Source organism: Oncorhynchus mykiss, chromosome 12 (assembly GCF_057628025.1).
Source record: "Oncorhynchus mykiss isolate SJ-2025 chromosome 12, ASM5762802v1, whole genome shotgun sequence".
NCBI classification, from domain to species: Eukaryota; Metazoa; Chordata; class Actinopteri; order Salmoniformes; family Salmonidae; genus Oncorhynchus; species Oncorhynchus mykiss.
The window spans coordinates 87,183,339-87,201,939 of record NC_143033.1 but is presented as its reverse complement, the minus strand read 5'-3'; the positions used below and the strand labels follow the sequence as shown (position 1 = coordinate 87,201,939).

The following is an 18,601-nucleotide window of genomic DNA, read 5'->3' as shown; positions in this document are numbered from 1 at the left end:
TGTTTAACCAGGCCAGCTCAGTTTGGCCAGGCCTGGCCCTATAGTGTGAATAGGGAAGGCGTCTCTCTCGGAACTGACCTGGCCTCCTCCACCATCTTGTGTTTGGGCTGCCTGCAGGTGACCTGGGCCACGTAGGAGCCGGGGACGCAGTTGAGCGAGGCGTATGTCACGTTGCACACCGACAGAAAGTTAGGTCGCAGGCGCCCCACACTCAGCTTGGCCATGTTGGTCAATGATTGGCCCACGCAGCAGCCGAACAGGAAGCTTCCCAGCTCCTTATAGAGGCAGGACACGTAGAGGTTGCGCACGAAGGCCCGTGATTGCACCTCACGAAATCGGACCCGGTAACACTCGCCCAGCGCAATCTGGCCAGGGAAGAAGAGGAGGAACAAGAGTTAGAATCAGTCCTCTTCATAAAAAAGCTGAGCTAGATAACGGTAGTGAAACGACGCTACACTTTCACAGCGTATTGTAAAAGAGAAGGTTTTTTCAATGACATGACTAAATAAAGGCTAAATATTGAATGGCTCATAAATACATCTACTTCCAGGTGAACCTCTTGTCCGCTTACAGTGAATGTGTACGATAGTATGTCATGTGTATATACTCAGTAAGATCCTACAGTGTGTAAGATAGTATGTCATGTGTATATACTCAGTAAGATCCTACAGTGTGTAAGTGGTGATAGTATGTCATGTGTATATACTCAGTAAGATCATACAGTGTGTAAGTGGTGTGTTGTGTTGTGTGTCTCACCGTGAGGCCAGTGATGACGATGCCCCCAGCGATGAGCAGTGCGTCAGGGATGGCCTCTCTCTCCAGGTAGGGGTAGGTGATGCTCTGGTCCCCACAGAAGAAACCCCTCCGGTACGGAGTCACCGCCTTCAACTCACACGCAAAGAACGGGATGGAGGCTAGAGAGGGGGGTTTAGACACAGTTATGAGGGAGATGAAGAGACAGAATAGGAAGACAATATTAGGAGTGTGTGTGTGTGTGTGTGCGTGCGTGCGTGCGTGCGTGTGAGAGAGAAAAGAGTAAGAGTGATGCATCACACAGCGAGCCAAGACAAAAAGGTGTCATTGATCCTTGATCCTGTTTTATATGAGAAGGGTTTAGGAGACAGGATATAGGCCTGGGTGCAATCTGGGGAGGGGGCGGGTCTTAGGCCTGTCAGTCATCCACTGACTGGATTCAAGATCTCCCAAAGTATCTGGCATTCCTTACATACTGGAGCTCCACCAGAGAGGCTGGAGGAGGGGGAGACGAGAGAGAGACAGAGATGACAGTGCAGAATGAAGGATTATTCAGGAGGAGAGGAGACAGAGAGAGTCTATTACACAGAAAATGACAAAGTGGTGAAAGCCAAAGGGTTTTACAGTAAACTAATAGCCAGGCTACAGTATAGACTATAACGTGACGGCAGAGACATCCAATAGAAAGGGAATAGAGTAGTCTTTTGTGTCCAATAATAAGGGAATAGAAATAGTGTAGTGTGGCACAGAGACGCACAAGGAGCGTACAACATTAAACATTAACTACCACTGTATTGGCAGAATATTTATTAAATCAATGTAGTAACACATTACCTTCTTATTTTTATTTCCTGGTTGGCTAACCAATTAAAAGTTTGTGTGTAAGGAAGGCGTAAAGGGTGGTCAAGGTCTGTCTTTCTTAAGCAAACAAACCTCACTGCAACCTGCCCTGCTGCTGGTGAAAGTTCATTGGGTAAAGATTGTGCAACCTCGTTATGATACTGGCACCAGTCACACAGCAGGGAGGATGAAATCAAATCCAAGGCTATATCTGAAATTAAATCAACACCACTACACTCACTCTGAACTTCCAAACTACCCTTCTAGTTCCTCTCTCTGCTCCCCACAGCCCCTCTAGCCCATCATGTAGTCCCCTATCCCATGCCCCCATAGCCCTCTCCACCATGGAGCAGGGAGAGTATGGGACTAATGATTAACCTCTCCCTCATCATAGAGCCTGGAACTGGAGCGGGCCCAGGCAAACACTGCTGCTGCCAGGAAATCTCAGAGAGACTACGTGACAGGAGGAGAGGACAACACAGGCCATTAGAGACTGTAGATCAACAGTAGCAGACGGGAGAAGGACATGGCACACTGACCTTCAGTGTGACTTTCTGTGAGTCTACCAGAGTTCAACAGGTTTCAGTCTACCTGCACTATATAACCATGAATACTCTACAGATATATCTCACTCACAGTACCAGTCAGTCAATCATAAATACTACCAAAACAGATCCATACAGCCACCCTTTCACCCCAAGACATACAGTTAAAAACCTACACACATATCAATGTACCTAAGGACCAATACAATTTAGGAATGAAAATGAGGAAGTAGTGTAGCGTCATTGGCTTATAAGCAGGGTACAGTTACTGTAGTATACAGCAAATGTCTGCTTGTGACCTTTGCTAATACTGGAAGTATGTGTTTGTCAGAGAGAAAGACCAAACACAGATAACGACATATCCTCTGGTTAAGAGAAGGCATGGGAGGGCCAGAAAGACAGAGGGAGGGAGGGAGGGAGGAGAGGAGAGGAGAGAGGAGAGGAGAGGAGAGGAGAGGAGAGGAGAGGAGAGGAGAGGAGAGGAGAGGAGAGGAGAGGAGAGGAGAGAGAAACACGTTGCAGGCAGATAGCAGAGGCTCTGACGACAGCAGAGAGAGAGGAGAGATAGACGGAGAGGAGAGAGCGAGAGAAGAGAGATAGTGCAACATCTCACCTGACCCTGATCTCTGCCTGATCTACTTTGTACAAACACGTGCATGATATACACACACGGCACACACATAAACACACCATGGCGTGCGACTCCAAGCTGCAGCCCTCTACAGAGCCTCTGACATCACGCAAGGGCCTAACTCCAGACCACCGTAGAAAAGCCAGATCTCTCCCAGAGAAGTGAGAGAGAGTGGCTGGCTGGAGTTGGTAAGGACCCAGTACCATGACTCAGTACAAAGACAGAGATGAAGGTAAAGATGTTGTATATGCATTAGGAGGCCTTACTTAGGTACTTAAAGGGGTAGACAAGGATTTTGGCAATGAGGTCCTTTATCTACTTTCCCAGAGACAGATGAACTTGTGGATATAGTTTGTGTGTATCTGCATGCAGTTTGAAGGAAGTTGTTAATTAACTAGCGTTAGCAGCTTGTGACACTACCTCTAAATTCCTTCATACTGGACGCAGATACATACAAATAGAATCCACAAGTTCCTTCCACTCTGGGTAAGTAGATAACGGGCCTCATTGCCAAACTATCCCTTTAAGTGTCTTTGAAGGTCTTCCAGCTTCCTATGATGAACTGACCCCCCCCCCCCCCTGTGTTCCAGTCAGTCAGGTGAATCTAATAGAGACATGATTATTGTGGTCTAATCAGGTTAAATACCCTGGAGGAGGGGAATCGTCTAAGAAATGTGTTTACTGAATAGACTGTGGGTCACAGATGATAAGGGTTGGCCTGGGTACAAACCCTGATTTTGCTTACTTGGTGGTTCTGGGTCATGAGAAAACTCCAAAAGCGTGAGGTACCCTAGATCATTCACAACACAAAAACATTTGGAACATGAACCCCCTCCTTTGGGTTAGTCCTGTAGAAATCAGCACGCTTCATCACTGTGGTATTCAGTTCCCCAGACATGCCCCCTGGTGAACACCCTGTACAGCAGGATGAGGGTTGCTGGTCCCAAACCCATTTCAATCAGAATCTCTCTCTAACCTTAATCCTCTTATCGATCTAGGTGTGTATTTACGCCTGATCTGGGAAATAGAGTGAAGACACTCAAGAGTGAGATATGCCCTAAACCATAGTGGCGCAGCGATCTAAGGCACTGCATCTCAGTGCTAGAGGCGTCACTACAGACCCCGGTTTGATTCCAGGCTGTATCACAATTGGCCATGATTGGGGGTCCCATAAGGCGGCACACAATTGGCCCGGCATCGTCCGGGTTAGGGTTTGGCCGGGGTAGGCCATCATAAATAAGAGTGTGTTCTTAACTGACTTGCCTAGTTAAATAAATAAATAAAAATACTTGGCTAGATACTCCAGTGGCCGCTCTAACAATGAAAACACATTTCTTAAAAGATGGAAAACAGTCGAGATGTGGGCAAGATCAGGTGGGACCATTCTAGCTAATGAGAGGCCAGATATGCATGTGAACATCAGGCACAATGGTTTCCACTAGTTACCACAGCCACAAGGTCAAAATGGTGGTAAAAATGTCTGAAAACAAAAATTTGATTTTTGGTTTTAATTTAATTTAAAGGGCCATTTCAAAAAGCCACCTGCTGCAGAAGACACATTTTGGGCCCAGTTATGTCTCTCGCTTCACCTCTTCCTCTCTGACTAAGCTCATCTTAACATTGGCTGTAGAATGAACCCATCACACCTGTTAAGATCCAGAATTAACCAAATGACTGTGCCCAAACAAGGTGGTCTGATCAAATGGCCCATTGACCCACACTGTGACAGGATGTCACCTTTGACCCAGATGTTAATATTAGTGTGCAGCAGCTGCAGCAGCTGCCTTCTGTCAATGTGACAGTCTGGCAGGGCCAACCAACCCACCAATGGTACTTACACAGGCACACATGAATGTCTCATGGTAGTGTGGGGTATGAAAAATGGGTCAACTTTGAGAACCTCCATCTCCTGAATGTTTTTTAAAAACCTTTTTAAAAGTCCCTTTCTGACCACTTCCAACATGGACAAACATGTATGAAAGGTTTCATTCAAACCAAAAGAGGTGCAGTCAGAAAGGGATTGAAATCATATGGAACGGCCCTGAAGAGAGATGTGGTTCTCTTGACTCAAGCACACACTGACAAGGTCAGGGGCTGAAACCCTGTATAGGTTTTATAGCTATACTCTGAAAACACATGACATGGTGGCTACTTCTTTACCACAATTATCTCTCTCTCTCTCTCTCTCTCTCTGTATCTGGGCCAGAGTTACAGTTATAATCAATGTTATTGTGGTTTGTCAGTCTGCTAATGGACAGCGTCTCCATTCCTGCCATAATAAAAGTGTGGGGCTGGCTGGTTGAGGCGTTAGTGCTGGATCCTCTAGTGTGTTTCTCACAGTAATGGGAGCCATCAACCACTCAGCAGGCAAACTATGACCACGACCCTGTCAATGATGTATTGACCTCTCTGTAAATATGTGTGCGTTGTCATTTCCACATTTGTGTGTTAAAGTCCATAAGCAGCACATTAGAGCTGCTGCCTATATACATAGACTTGAAATCATCGACCACTTTAATAAATGGAACACTAGTCACTTTAATAATGTTTATATATGTTCCATTACTCATCTCATTGATATATACTGCATTCTATTGTACTGTATCTTAGTATATGCCGCTCTGACATTGCTCGCCCATATATTTATATATTCTTAATTCCATTCCTTTACATAGATGTGTGTGTATTGAAATCGTTAGATATTACTTGTTAGATATTACTGCACTGTCGGAGCTAGAAACACAAGCATTTCACTACACCCGCAATAACATCTGCTAAACACGTGTATGTGACCAATAACATCTGCTAAACACGTGTATGTGACCAATAACATCTGCTAAACACGTGTATGTGACCAATAACATCTGCTAAACACGTGTATGTGACCAATAACATCTGCTAAACACGTGTATGTGACCAATAACATCTGCTAAACACGTGTATGTCACCAATAACATCTGCTAAACACGTGTATGTGACCAATAACATCTGCTAAACACGTGTATGTGACCAATAACATCTGCTAAACACGTGTATGTGACCAATAACATCTGCTAAACACGTGTATGTGACCAATAACATCTGCTAAACGCGTGTATGTGACCAATAACTTTTGACTTGATTTGACAGCCTGGGCTCACATGGCCGGGACCCACCAACGCTCGCTTACAGAGCTCCTCAAAATGCTACTCTCAAACAACACAGTCCACACAAAAAAGAGGCCGCCAGTTTGCCACATACCAACCTCAATCCACAAAACACATCTTATACAAACTTCCCAAACACACACCCCTGTGAAACCATGGAGAACACACAGAACACATATGTGATATGTTCTGCAGCAGAACACACACTGTCAACCGAGCCTGCACCTAGCCTATACAACCTCAGAGGTCTGAGAGGTCTCAGCCAGTCCCAGTAAAGTTCCAGTCTTTACACTGGGGTTTACACCGGCTCTAAACGCTTTCACAAGAAGATGCAAAAGACACTCCAGAGCCCCTCACCTCATCTGTCAGGCAGCTGTGAGCAAACCACTGCACCTGGCCAAGAGCAGCCTCAGAGGACACAGCAGCAGAGCAGAGTGGAGCAGAGAGAGAGGGAGGGAGGGAGAGAGAGAAACACTAACATAGACCCACACACACACGGGCCAAATGTGCTGTTGGACGGAGTTCTCAAAGTGGGAATGCTTTCAAATAGTCAAAGGGAGAGACCGAGAGAGGGAGGAGAAACAGGAAGAGAGAGAGGGCGAGGGAATGGGAGGAGAGGGGATATGTGCCTCACTCTTCAGAAACTCTTCTGGTTCTAATTTACACTTCTATGACCACAGCCCAGAATGAGCTCACTGTGAGAAGAGAACAACAACACAGAGAAAAAACAGAACAGCCATGGAGAAAGAGAATAAAGACAGAGAGAGAGAGAGAGCAGAGAGCAGGAGGGTGGAGGAGGGGGCAGATGTTACGTGTTAGTTATTATGTGTGTTATTTATGCAGATGCTTTGAGGGCATATTGCTCATAATGTGTACCAGTCAATAAAACAGTGTCAAACTCAAAAGACTAGGAAAACATGATTAGAGGGGGTATGGAAAATTGACAAACAGAGAAAGGGAGAGAGGGGGATGGATAAAGGGTTGGGGGGCTCTAGAGAGGGAGAGAGGGGGATGGATAAAGGGTTGGGGGGCTCTAGAGAGGGAGAGAGAGATTGAGAATTGAGAGATGTGGTGAAGTGTTTCACAGACGGAGACGATTAGCGGTGGTTCTGGAATGTGAGGGTCAGAGAACTGGGCTCTGTTGGGACCTGCTCTGTAAACAGAACCTCGCCTCGTCCAGCAGAATACCCCCAGAACACACACACACAAACCCCACTTGCACACACAAACAACCCACAAAACACCACATGGACTAACACGCAACCAAACAAGCCACATAAAAACCCAAATTACCCACAAAAACCTCAACCAACCATAGCTAACCAAATAAACCACCCTGGAGCCAAAGAAACCACAGCAAACTAAACAACCCATAGACAGGCACTGAACAAACAGACAGACCCAAACTAACAGCTTCACCAAACAGTACTAGTATATTATTAACACATGAATATCAATACTAGACTGTAACATAGCCTACTACTCAACAGGGCATCAACCAACATTTTAGGTGACAGTCACTATATAGTATACCATGGGTGCTGAGTGACCAGTGACCACTAGATCTCTTGAGGGGTGACCCCAACCAACCACCCACTTGGCCTGCTGTTCTGGGCAGGGGAGGGGACAGTCACTGGGGAAGAGAGGAGAACGCTCCCCTACTACCCTCCAGGGGTGGTCCGTCTCTCTTCAGCCAGGCAGGCCTCTGGTCCTCAACCTCAGGTCTAAGCTGCTTGTTTATCCAGAAGTCAATCTACTGCTACTGATGTAGTGAATCGTCACATAGAGAGGTGCTGTTACTCTAACTTTAGTAAACCCTGCTGTAATCCCTAATAATAACATTGTAACTGGTGTAGTGAATCATCACATAGAGGTGCTGTTACTCTAACTTTAGTAAACCCTGCTGTAATCCCTAATAATACCATTGTAACTGGTGTAGTGAATCATCACATAGAGAGGTGCTGTTACTCTAACTTTAGTAAACCCTGCTGTAATCCCTAATAATACCATTGTAACTGGTGTAGTGAATCATTACATAGAGGTGCTGTTACTCTAACTTTAGTAAACCCTGCTGTAATCCCTAATAATAGCATTGTAACTGGTGTAGTGAATCATCACATAGAGAGGTGCTGTTACTCTAACTTTAGTAAACCCTGCTGTAATCCCTAATAATACCATTGTAACTGGTGTAGTGAATCATTACATAGAGGTGCTGTTACTCTAACTTTAGTAAACCCTGCTGTAATCCCTAATAATAGCATTGTAACTGGTGTAGTGAATCATTACATAGAGGTGCTGTTACTCTAACTTTAGTAAACCCTGCTGTAATCCCTAATAATACCATTGTAACTGGTGTAGTGAATCATCACATAGAGGTGCTGTTACTCTAACTTTAGTAAACCCTGCTGTAATCCCTAATAATACCATTGTAACTGGTGTAGTGAATCATCACATAGAGGTGCTGTTACTCTAACTTTAGTAAACCCTGCTGTAATCCCTAATAATACCATTGTAACTGGTGTAGTGAATCATTACATAGAGGTGCTGTTACTCTAACTTTAGTAAACCCTGCTGTAATACCTAATAATACCATTGTAACTGGTGTAGTGAATCATTACATAGAGGTGCTGTTACTCTAACTTTAGTAAACCCTGCTGTAATCCCTAATAATACCATTGTAACTGGTGTAGTGAATCATCACATAGAGGTGCTGTTACTCTAACTTTAGTAAACCCTGCTGTAATCCCTAATAATACCATTGTAACTGGTGTAGTGAATCATTATATAGAGGTGCTGTTACTCTAACTTTAGTAAACCCTGCTGTAATCCCTAATAATAGCATTGTAACTGGTGTAGTGAATCATTACATAGAGGTGCTGTTACTCTAACTTTAGTAAACCCTGCTGTAATCCCTAATAATACCATTGTAACTGGTGTAGTGAATCGTCACATAGAGAGGTGCTGTTACTCTAACTTTAGTAAACCCTGCTGTAATCCCTAATAATACCATTGTAACTGGTGTAGTGAATCATCACATAGAGGTGCTGTTACTCTAACTTTAGTAAACCCTGCTGTAATCCCTAATAATAACATTGTAACTGGTGTAGTGAATCATCACATAGAGGTGCTGTTACTCTAACTTTAGTAAACCCTGCTGTAATCCCTAATAATACCATTGTAACTGGTGTAGTGAATCATCACATAGAGAGGTGCTGTTACTCTAACTTTAGTAAACCCTGCTGTAATCCCTAATAATAGCATTGTAACTGGTGTAGTGAATCATCACATAGATAGGTGCTGTTACTCTAACTTTAGTAAAACCCTGCTGTAATCCCTAATAATAGCATTGTAACTGGTGTAGTGAATCATTACATAGAGGTGCTGTTACTCTAACTTTAGTAAACCCTGCTGTAATCCCTAATAATACCATTGTAACTGGTGTAGTGAATCATCACATAGAGAGGTGCTGTTACTCTAACTTTAGTAAACCCTGCTGTAATCCCTAATAATAGCATTGTAACTGGTATAGTGAATCATTACATAGAGGTGCTGTTACTCTAACTTTAGTAAACCCTGCTGTAATCCCTAATAATACCATTGTAACTGGTGTAGTGAATCATCACATAGAGGTGCTGTTACTCTAACTTTAGTAAACCCTGCTGTAATACCTAATAATACCATTATAACTGGTGTAGTGAATCATCACATAGAGGTGCTGTTACTCTAACTTTAGTAAACCCTGCTGTAATCCCTAATAATAGCATTGTAACTGGTGTAGTGAATCATCACATAGAGAGGTGCTGTTACTCTAACTTTAGTAAACCCTGCTGTAATCCCTAATAATACCATTGTAACTGGTGTAGTGAATCATCACATAGAGGTGCTGTTACTCTAACTTTAGTAAACCCTGCTGTAATCCCTAATAATAGCATTGTAACTGGTGTAGTGAATCATTACATAGAGGTGCTGTTACTCTAACTTTAGTAAACCCTGCTGTAATCCCTAATAATACCATTGTAACTGGTGTAGTGAATCATTACATAGAGGTGCTGTTACTCTAACTTTAGTAAACCCTGCTGTAATCCCTAATAATAGCATTGTAACTGGTGTAGTGAATCGTCACATAGAGAGGTGCTGTTACTCTAACTTTAGTAAACCCTGCTGTAATCCCTAATAATACCATTGTAACTGGTGTAGTGAATCATCACATAGAGGTGCTGTTACTCTAACTTTAGTAAACCCTGCTGTAATCCCTAATAATACCATTGTAACTGGTGTAGTGAATCATCACATAGAGGTGCTGTTACTCTAACTTTAGTAAACCCTGCTGTAATCCCTAATAATACCATTGTAACTGGTGTAGTGAATCATCACATAGAGAGGTGCTGTTACTCTAACTTTAGTAAACCCTGCTGTAATCCCTAATAATAGCATTGTAACTGGTGTAGTGAATCATCACATAGAGAGGTGCTGTTACTCTAACTTTAGTAAAACCCTGCTGTAATCCCTAATAATAGCATTGTAACTGGTGTAGTGAATCATTACATAGAGGTGCTGTTACTCTAACTTTAGTAAACCCTGCTGTAATCCCTAATAATACCATTGTAACTGGTGTAGTGAATCATCACATAGAGAGGTGCTGTTACTCTAACTTTAGTAAACCCTGCTGTAATCCCTAATAATAGCATTGTAACTGGTATAGTGAATCATTACATAGAGGTGCTGTTACTCTAACTTTAGTAAACCCTGCTGTAATCCCTAATAATACCATTGTAACTGGTGTAGTGAATCATCACATAGAGGTGCTGTTACTCTAACTTTAGTAAACCCTGCTGTAATACCTAATAATACCATTATAACTGGTGTAGTGAATCATCACATAGAGGTGCTGTTACTCTAACTTTAGTAAACCCTGCTGTAATCCCTAATAATAGCATTGTAACTGGTGTAGTGAATCATCACATAGAGAGGTGCTGTTACTCTAACTTTAGTAAACCCTGCTGTAATCCCTAATAATACCATTGTAACTGGTAGATGTGTCTACTATACAGAGCTGGACTTCTATTCCCTGAAGACTGTTCTTAGACAATGTGTCCTGGCCACAACATAGTGTGTATGTGATCTCTATCTGTGTTGAGTCAGTGAGAGTCACAGAGCAGGACCAGACGTCTTTTGTGTTTCACCTGACATTTAAGGACAAAGAGTCTTTGTATAAAATAGTAGTTGGGTGTGCAACATAGAGAGGTGCTGTTACTCTAACTTTAGTAAACCCTGCTGTAATCCCTAATAATAGCATTGTAACTGGTGTAGTGAATCATCACATAGAGAGGTGCTGTTACTCTAACTTTAGTAAAACCCTGCTGTAATCCCTAATAATAGCATTGTAACTGGTGTAGTGAATCATTACATAGAGGTGCTGTTACTCTAACTTTAGTAAACCCTGCTGTAATCCCTAATAATACCATTGTAACTGGTGTAGTGAATCATCACATAGAGAGGTGCTGTTACTCTAACTTTAGTAAACCCTGCTGTAATCCCTAATAATAGCATTGTAACTGGTATAGTGAATCATTACATAGAGGTGCTGTTACTCTAACTTTAGTAAACCCTGCTGTAATCCCTAATAATACCATTGTAACTGGTGTAGTGAATCATCACATAGAGGTGCTGTTACTCTAACTTTAGTAAACCCTGCTGTAATACCTAATAATACCATTATAACTGGTGTAGTGAATCATCACATAGAGGTGCTGTTACTCTAACTTTAGTAAACCCTGCTGTAATCCCTAATAATAGCATTGTAACTGGTGTAGTGAATCATCACATAGAGAGGTGCTGTTACTCTAACTTTAGTAAACCCTGCTGTAATCCCTAATAATACCATTGTAACTGGTAGATGTGTCTACTATACAGAGCTGGACTTCTATTCCCTGAAGACTGTTCTTAGACAATGTGTCCTGGCCACAACATAGTGTGTATGTGATCTCTATCTGTGTTGAGTCAGTGAGAGTCACAGAGCAGGACCAGACGTCTTTTGTGTTTCACCTGACATTTAAGGACAAAGAGTCTTTGTATAAAATAGTAGTTGGGTGTGCAACATAGAGAGGTGCTGTTACTCTAACTTTAGTAAACCCTGCTGTAATCCCTAATAATAGCATTGTAACTGGTGTAGTGAATCATCACATAGAGAGGTGCTGTTACTCTAACTTTAGTAAAACCCTGCTGTAATCCCTAATAATAGCATTGTAACTGGTGTAGTGAATCATTACATAGAGGTGCTGTTACTCTAACTTTAGTAAACCCTGCTGTAATCCCTAATAATACCATTGTAACTGGTGTAGTGAATCATCACATAGAGAGGTGCTGTTACTCTAACTTTAGTAAACCCTGCTGTAATCCCTAATAATAGCATTGTAACTGGTATAGTGAATCATTACATAGAGGTGCTGTTACTCTAACTTTAGTAAACCCTGCTGTAATCCCTAATAATACCATTGTAACTGGTGTAGTGAATCATCACATAGAGGTGCTGTTACTCTAACTTTAGTAAACCCTGCTGTAATACCTAATAATACCATTATAACTGGTGTAGTGAATCATCACATAGAGGTGCTGTTACTCTAACTTTAGTAAACCCTGCTGTAATCCCTAATAATAGCATTGTAACTGGTGTAGTGAATCATCACATAGAGAGGTGCTGTTACTCTAACTTTAGTAAACCCTGCTGTAATCCCTAATAATACCATTGTAACTGGTAGATGTGTCTACTATACAGAGCTGGACTTCTATTCCCTGAAGACTGTTCTTAGACAATGTGTCCTGGCCACAACATAGTGTGTATGTGATCTCTATCTGTGTTGAGTCAGTGAGAGTCACAGAGCAGGACCAGACGTCTTTTGTGTTTCACCTGACATTTAAGGACAAAGAGTCTTTGTATAAAATAGTAGTTGGGTGTGCAACATAGAGAGGTGCTGTTACTCTAACTTTAGTAAACCCTGCTGTAATCCCTAATAATAGCATTGTAACTGGTGTAGTGAATCATCACATAGAGAGGTGCTGTTACTCTAACTTTAGTAAAACCCTGCTGTAATCCCTAATAATAGCATTGTAACTGGTGTAGTGAATCATTACATAGAGGTGCTGTTACTCTAACTTTAGTAAACCCTGCTGTAATCCCTAATAATACCATTGTAACTGGTGTAGTGAATCATCACATAGAGAGGTGCTGTTACTCTAACTTTAGTAAACCCTGCTGTAATCCCTAATAATAGCATTGTAACTGGTATAGTGAATCATTACATAGAGGTGCTGTTACTCTAACTTTAGTAAACCCTGCTGTAATCCCTAATAATACCATTGTAACTGGTGTAGTGAATCATCACATAGAGGTGCTGTTACTCTAACTTTAGTAAACCCTGCTGTAATACCTAATAATACCATTATAACTGGTGTAGTGAATCATCACATAGAGGTGCTGTTACTCTAACTTTAGTAAACCCTGCTGTAATCCCTAATAATAGCATTGTAACTGGTGTAGTGAATCATCACATAGAGAGGTGCTGTTACTCTAACTTTAGTAAACCCTGCTGTAATCCCTAATAATACCATTGTAACTGGTAGATGTGTCTACTATACAGAGCTGGACTTCTATTCCCTGAAGACTGTTCTTAGACAATGTGTCCTGGCCACAACATAGTGTGTATGTGATCTCTATCTGTGTTGAGTCAGTGAGAGTCACAGAGCAGGACCAGACGTCTTTTGTGTTTCACCTGACATTTAAGGACAAAGAGTCTTTGTATAAAATAGTAGTTGGGTGTGCAACACACACACACACGGACACACACATAGACACACACACAGACACACACACGGACACACACACGGACACACACACGGACACACACACGGACACACACATGGACACACACATGGACACACACCCACTATACAGGGGTGAGCCTGGTAAGCCTCAGACAGGAGATGAAGTCATTGGCACCTGGGCTGTGATTATGACTAGTAAACCACCATCCTCCTGATTAGAGCAACTGTGTGTGTGTGTGTGTGTGTGTGTGTGTGTGTGTGTGTGTCCGCCCTGTTCGAATATGTGTGTGGATGAGCACTACGGTGTCCTTTCTCCCAGCTTTTACTTGTTGGGCTAATTCAGGTGGTACAGGATAGGGGGGGGGGGGGGGGGGGGGGGCGTTGCTGTCCCCTCTCCTAAATTGTCTGGATTGTTCTAACTGGGTGCACTGTTCACTGTTTTGTCTGCCATGATGCCTACACAAAAAGACTGATCATCAAGGGACAAAGCCTGGGAAACAAAAACAGCCCAACGGCATCTCACAGGCTATCTGATATCAGCAGCATCTGCTGCAGCTGGACGCACATACACACACAACCAGAATGTTATTTACTGCACACATAATCACCAACATAATCACTCGATACACGGTCTATCTGTCCCACGAAACAACAGAGCTAACTCAAAAAACAAATCAGGAGGAAGAGATGAAAGCCTACTTCCAATTTCCAAGCCTCTGAACCCCCCTCCCTCCCACCCACTATCGGTAGTGCTGTCTCTAGTTTCCAGGCTGTGTAACTGTTACTGTAGCTGTCGTCAGGTCCAGACACGCTTCCCCCTAGCCTCTCTGTTCTAACCCCACTCCACTGACTTGTTCCTGCAGCACTGCAGCTGTGCTCTGGAGCTAAGAGTGTGTGGCGAGGGTCTCGGTGGTATGTATGTAAAGGGGTTTGGTGGTCTGTGGCGTGGCGTGAAGGTAAGGTTGTGTGTAGTTCAGGCTGGGTGGCTGGAGAGGCGGCTGTCTGTCTGCAGTGTGACAGTAAGGGTGGGGGGAGTGCTCTGTCTGCTTGTCTGTGGTATATGATAAGTGCAGTGAAGACTGTGCTGTCAGACTGTTTGGTTTAGTGGTTTGCCTGTGGTTGGAAGAGATTCAGACAGCCAGACAGAAGAGGGTTGGGGCTGAGGTGGCTAAAGGGGGATCCGGCAGGTAAGATGTGTCAGGAGGATAGGATGATGGGGTAGATAGGGGGCCATGCTGGGAAGGCACCAGGAGGGTGGCTGTCTGAAAGCCAACATGGAGGAGCAGGGGGTAGAAGGAGGACTCATTTGTTTTGACAGACAGGGAAAGGATGGTTGAGGGGGAACCAGAGATGGCAAACCAACACAAGGCTTTACCCTTCATTCTTAACACCGATTATATGGAAAAACTCACTTCAACAAAGGGAGAATAGGGAGAATTTGTAGCAATTTGGGTGTGGGAGATACCCCAAGCTGACTTCTGACCCCTACAGTGGATCTGCTGCTCCCGCTCCCCACCCTGCCTCTCCCAGCCGGGGGCTGTTTCAGGCCAATGGGCGTAACCAACCCATCGATGAGGCTGAATTTCTGAATTTTATTTAGAGGCTCCTATTTAGGCAGTGTAGAGAATTGTTTGTAATTTTAAATGCAATCTCCTGCAATTCTATGCATTTTGCCATAGCTAATTCCATGTTATTTTGCTTAAACATAATAGCAAAATCAATACTGATATTAATGTTTTGGGAATTTTCTATTCTCCATGACTGTCTACCTTTCATTTTGGTGATTGTTAGTTCTCAAAGATTACAGTACCGTAAAACTTCAATTAAAAGCAGTCTCAAATAGCCACAAGTCCCTTTTAATAGCCGGGCAGCAGCACACATTTCAGCAAATAAATTCCAGTCTCAAAGAAACGGTGGGTGTAAATGAAGTGTTTACGGAGGTTACCATGAATTACCATAATATTTTAAGCAGTTTAATGTTTGATTTGTTACATTAAATAATTCAGTAATGACTCAAAAAAATTATGGCAACTGTCTTTCTTTAAATCGCCATTAAGAACCTTCTAGCCATTTTCTGCTAACAGCTGAGAACTGCTAGCTAACTGGCAAGCACAAAAACAGTCAACAACTTTGACAGTACAGAACCCCCCCCCCCCCCCCCAAAAAAAGAATAATTTTAAAAATATATATAAATTTTTTTTTTTAAATGGCGAAAATGCAGTCAAAGGAGAATAATTATTGTCAAGGAAAAGGTTGTTTTTTTGAGAGAGAGAGAGAGGGGCATACTATGATAAAAGAAATGTGACAGTGTGTAAATTATAACACATTTGTGAAGGAAATTTAAAAAATTATTACAATTCTGGAAGTAAATACTGGAATTAAACAATTAACTATGCAAATTAGCAAAAGCTGTGTGCAATTACAGATATAGACACCTAACTCAAATAGAAGCCTCACTCTAATACATTTTACGGTATTTTAAAATATATAGGTCCATTGTCTTTTCTACTTACTTTATATGTGGCTTTAGTCATTTAACTTTACACTGAAAGCGTTTTTCCAACCAGATAATAATGATTTTTTATTTACACTATTTGGACCGAAAAAACACTTATGCGGCCCCAGACGACAGAAAGAGGAAACAAACTGTTATGAACTGAACATCATGTCAGCTGAAGGGAGGACAGTAGCAGGTGACCCATCTGTGGTTTGTGACTACTATGATTTCCCATTGTAGTCAATTCAATTGCAGTAATTGCATTACAAATTTCCAGTAATTCAATTGCCAATTTGGTAACAGAATTACGCGTTTTAATCCCTTAATAATTAATAAACTTGATATTAGTAAAAACACTATAACTAACTGGTAGGTCTACCTTTAACTATTACTTCTGTGAACTTTCATTATCCTCAGTCCTCATGAGGGAGAAAAATGTGAAAATATCTGAAAGATAATGTGTGTTTTTTATAACGGAATTACAAGGCACAAGGCACTGTTTCTTAAACTTACTGGAGGCAAATAAGTTCTCCAAAACTAAATATAAGTGCTGATATTAGTTGGCAGGGGTCTTTACTTCAATATGGATGCATTTCTAATACCTTGTCAGACTTTTCCTGCTAGATGTTGTCTAAGACCCTTTTTCCATCTGTTTGACCACAAATCAAAGTCTTTGCTTATTCCTCATTTTTAGGATGGAAAATAATTGAAAAATGTACATATGGCTTAATTTATCAAAAATAGACTCTTAGTTTTGATTTGACATGCTCCTATGAACTTAACATGTTGGTGCTCATGGCTCCTTTTACATGGAAATGTCCTATAGCAACTGGGGAAAGAGCAGCATCACTTTTTCCTTCAGCTAATCGTTTGATTGGGTTTCTTTTATTGGAAGCTGCATCTGTCAACGTCAGAATACTGCCATGTTCCCATGTAATGACTTCATCATGTATTCCATTAGGGCTAAAAACATTGAGTGAAAATGCATCAGTGAATTTGTAAACAGAGGCACATGCACACAAGCGCATACTGTTCAACATGACCATGCAAGAGCACTAAAAACACAGAGACAAACTCACACGCACGGTTACACACACAGGCCCAGAGCGAGAGGACTGCTTAAAATATTCCTGACGCAGTGGCATGCTGCAGCATGCTGGCCCTCTCACTGTCTCACTCGACAGCTTTCCCTGCCAGCTGAACAGAAACACAAGCCCACTTACACAAACATATTGTATGCCCAAGAAAACACACACGCACGCACACGCGCACTTCACCACGCGTCATCCCCTCTTCTGGACACCTTCCATCCCAAAATAGTTGACGCAAGAAGAAGAAAGAGCGGGAAAGCGAGCGGAGAAAAGCATGAAAGAAGTGGACCTTTGAACTCGCTCTGAGGTTAATGCTATCCCTACCCTAAACCCTATCCCCTATCCTTAATCTAACCCTAACCCTTTTACATGTAAACTTCAATGAGGTAGGGACGTACCAAGGATCCCAGATAACAAGGACCCTTTCTCTGATCACTCCAGGAGATACAGGCCATCCTCTCTGGTGAGCTACCTCAAGTCTTCTTACCCTCCTACACACAGACACACACACACACACACCCAGTCCCACACACACACACACTCAGTCCCACACACAACCAGTAATCGAGTCTGTGGTGTTCACCGGTCACTGTCTCTCAGGGAGAGCTTAAAAACGTATTCGGGCTAGGGGGCAGTATTCGGAAGTTTGGATGAATGAGGTGCCCAAAGTAAACTGCCTGTTACTCAGGCCCAGAAGCTAGGGTATGCATATAAATGGTAGTATTGGATAGAAAACCCTCTAAAGTTTCCAAAACTGTTAAAATAATGTCTGTGAGTATAACAGAACTGATATGGCATTTGAAAACCCGAGGACAATCCATCCAGAATTCTATTTTTTTCAGTTCACCCCTGATTACTATGGCTGTCAATGGGAATATAAAAGGAATACCTCCCAGATTGCAGTTCCTAGGGCTTCCACTAGATGTCAACAGTCTTTAGAAAGACTTTCAGGGTTGTTTTTTGAAAAATTAGCTAGAATTTGTAGTTTTAGTAAGTGGCTCCCATTTTGGCTGTAGCGTTTGTTGCACGTTCTGGTGATCGTTATTTATCTCCGATAATGGTCTCCGGTATTCTCCGTCTTACATTTTATCGTTTACATATTAGGGTACCTGAGGATTGATTAGGAACGTTGTTTGATATGTTTGGAAGACGTTAATTGGTAATTTACGGGATTAATTTGTATACATTTTGAACGTGGAAACCGATGGATTACTGAGTCAAGCGCGCCAATGAAACTGACTTTTTGGGGGATATAAAGAAGGACTTTATTGATCAAA

At 42.4% G+C, this 18,601-nt stretch overlaps 1 protein-coding gene across 2 annotated transcripts in view; it reads right to left on the bottom strand.

Annotated features, from left to right (window-relative positions):
• The window catches only part of ppap2d (phosphatidic acid phosphatase type 2D), a 34,395-nt gene that overhangs the window by 4,269 nt on the left and 11,525 nt on the right, over positions 1 to 18,601 (bottom strand). For both annotated transcript variants that reach the window (XR_016485380.1, XM_021625643.3), the window contains exons 2-3: positions 757 to 914; positions 79 to 365 (exon numbers count right to left, since the gene is read on the bottom strand). Coding sequence is in view for 1 of the 2 variants with exons in the window: in XM_021625643.3 (XP_021481318.3) it covers positions 79 to 365; positions 757 to 914 (445 nt within the window). In the remaining variant the exon portion in view is untranslated. The remainder of the gene's footprint in view (positions 1 to 78; positions 366 to 756; positions 915 to 18,601) is intronic.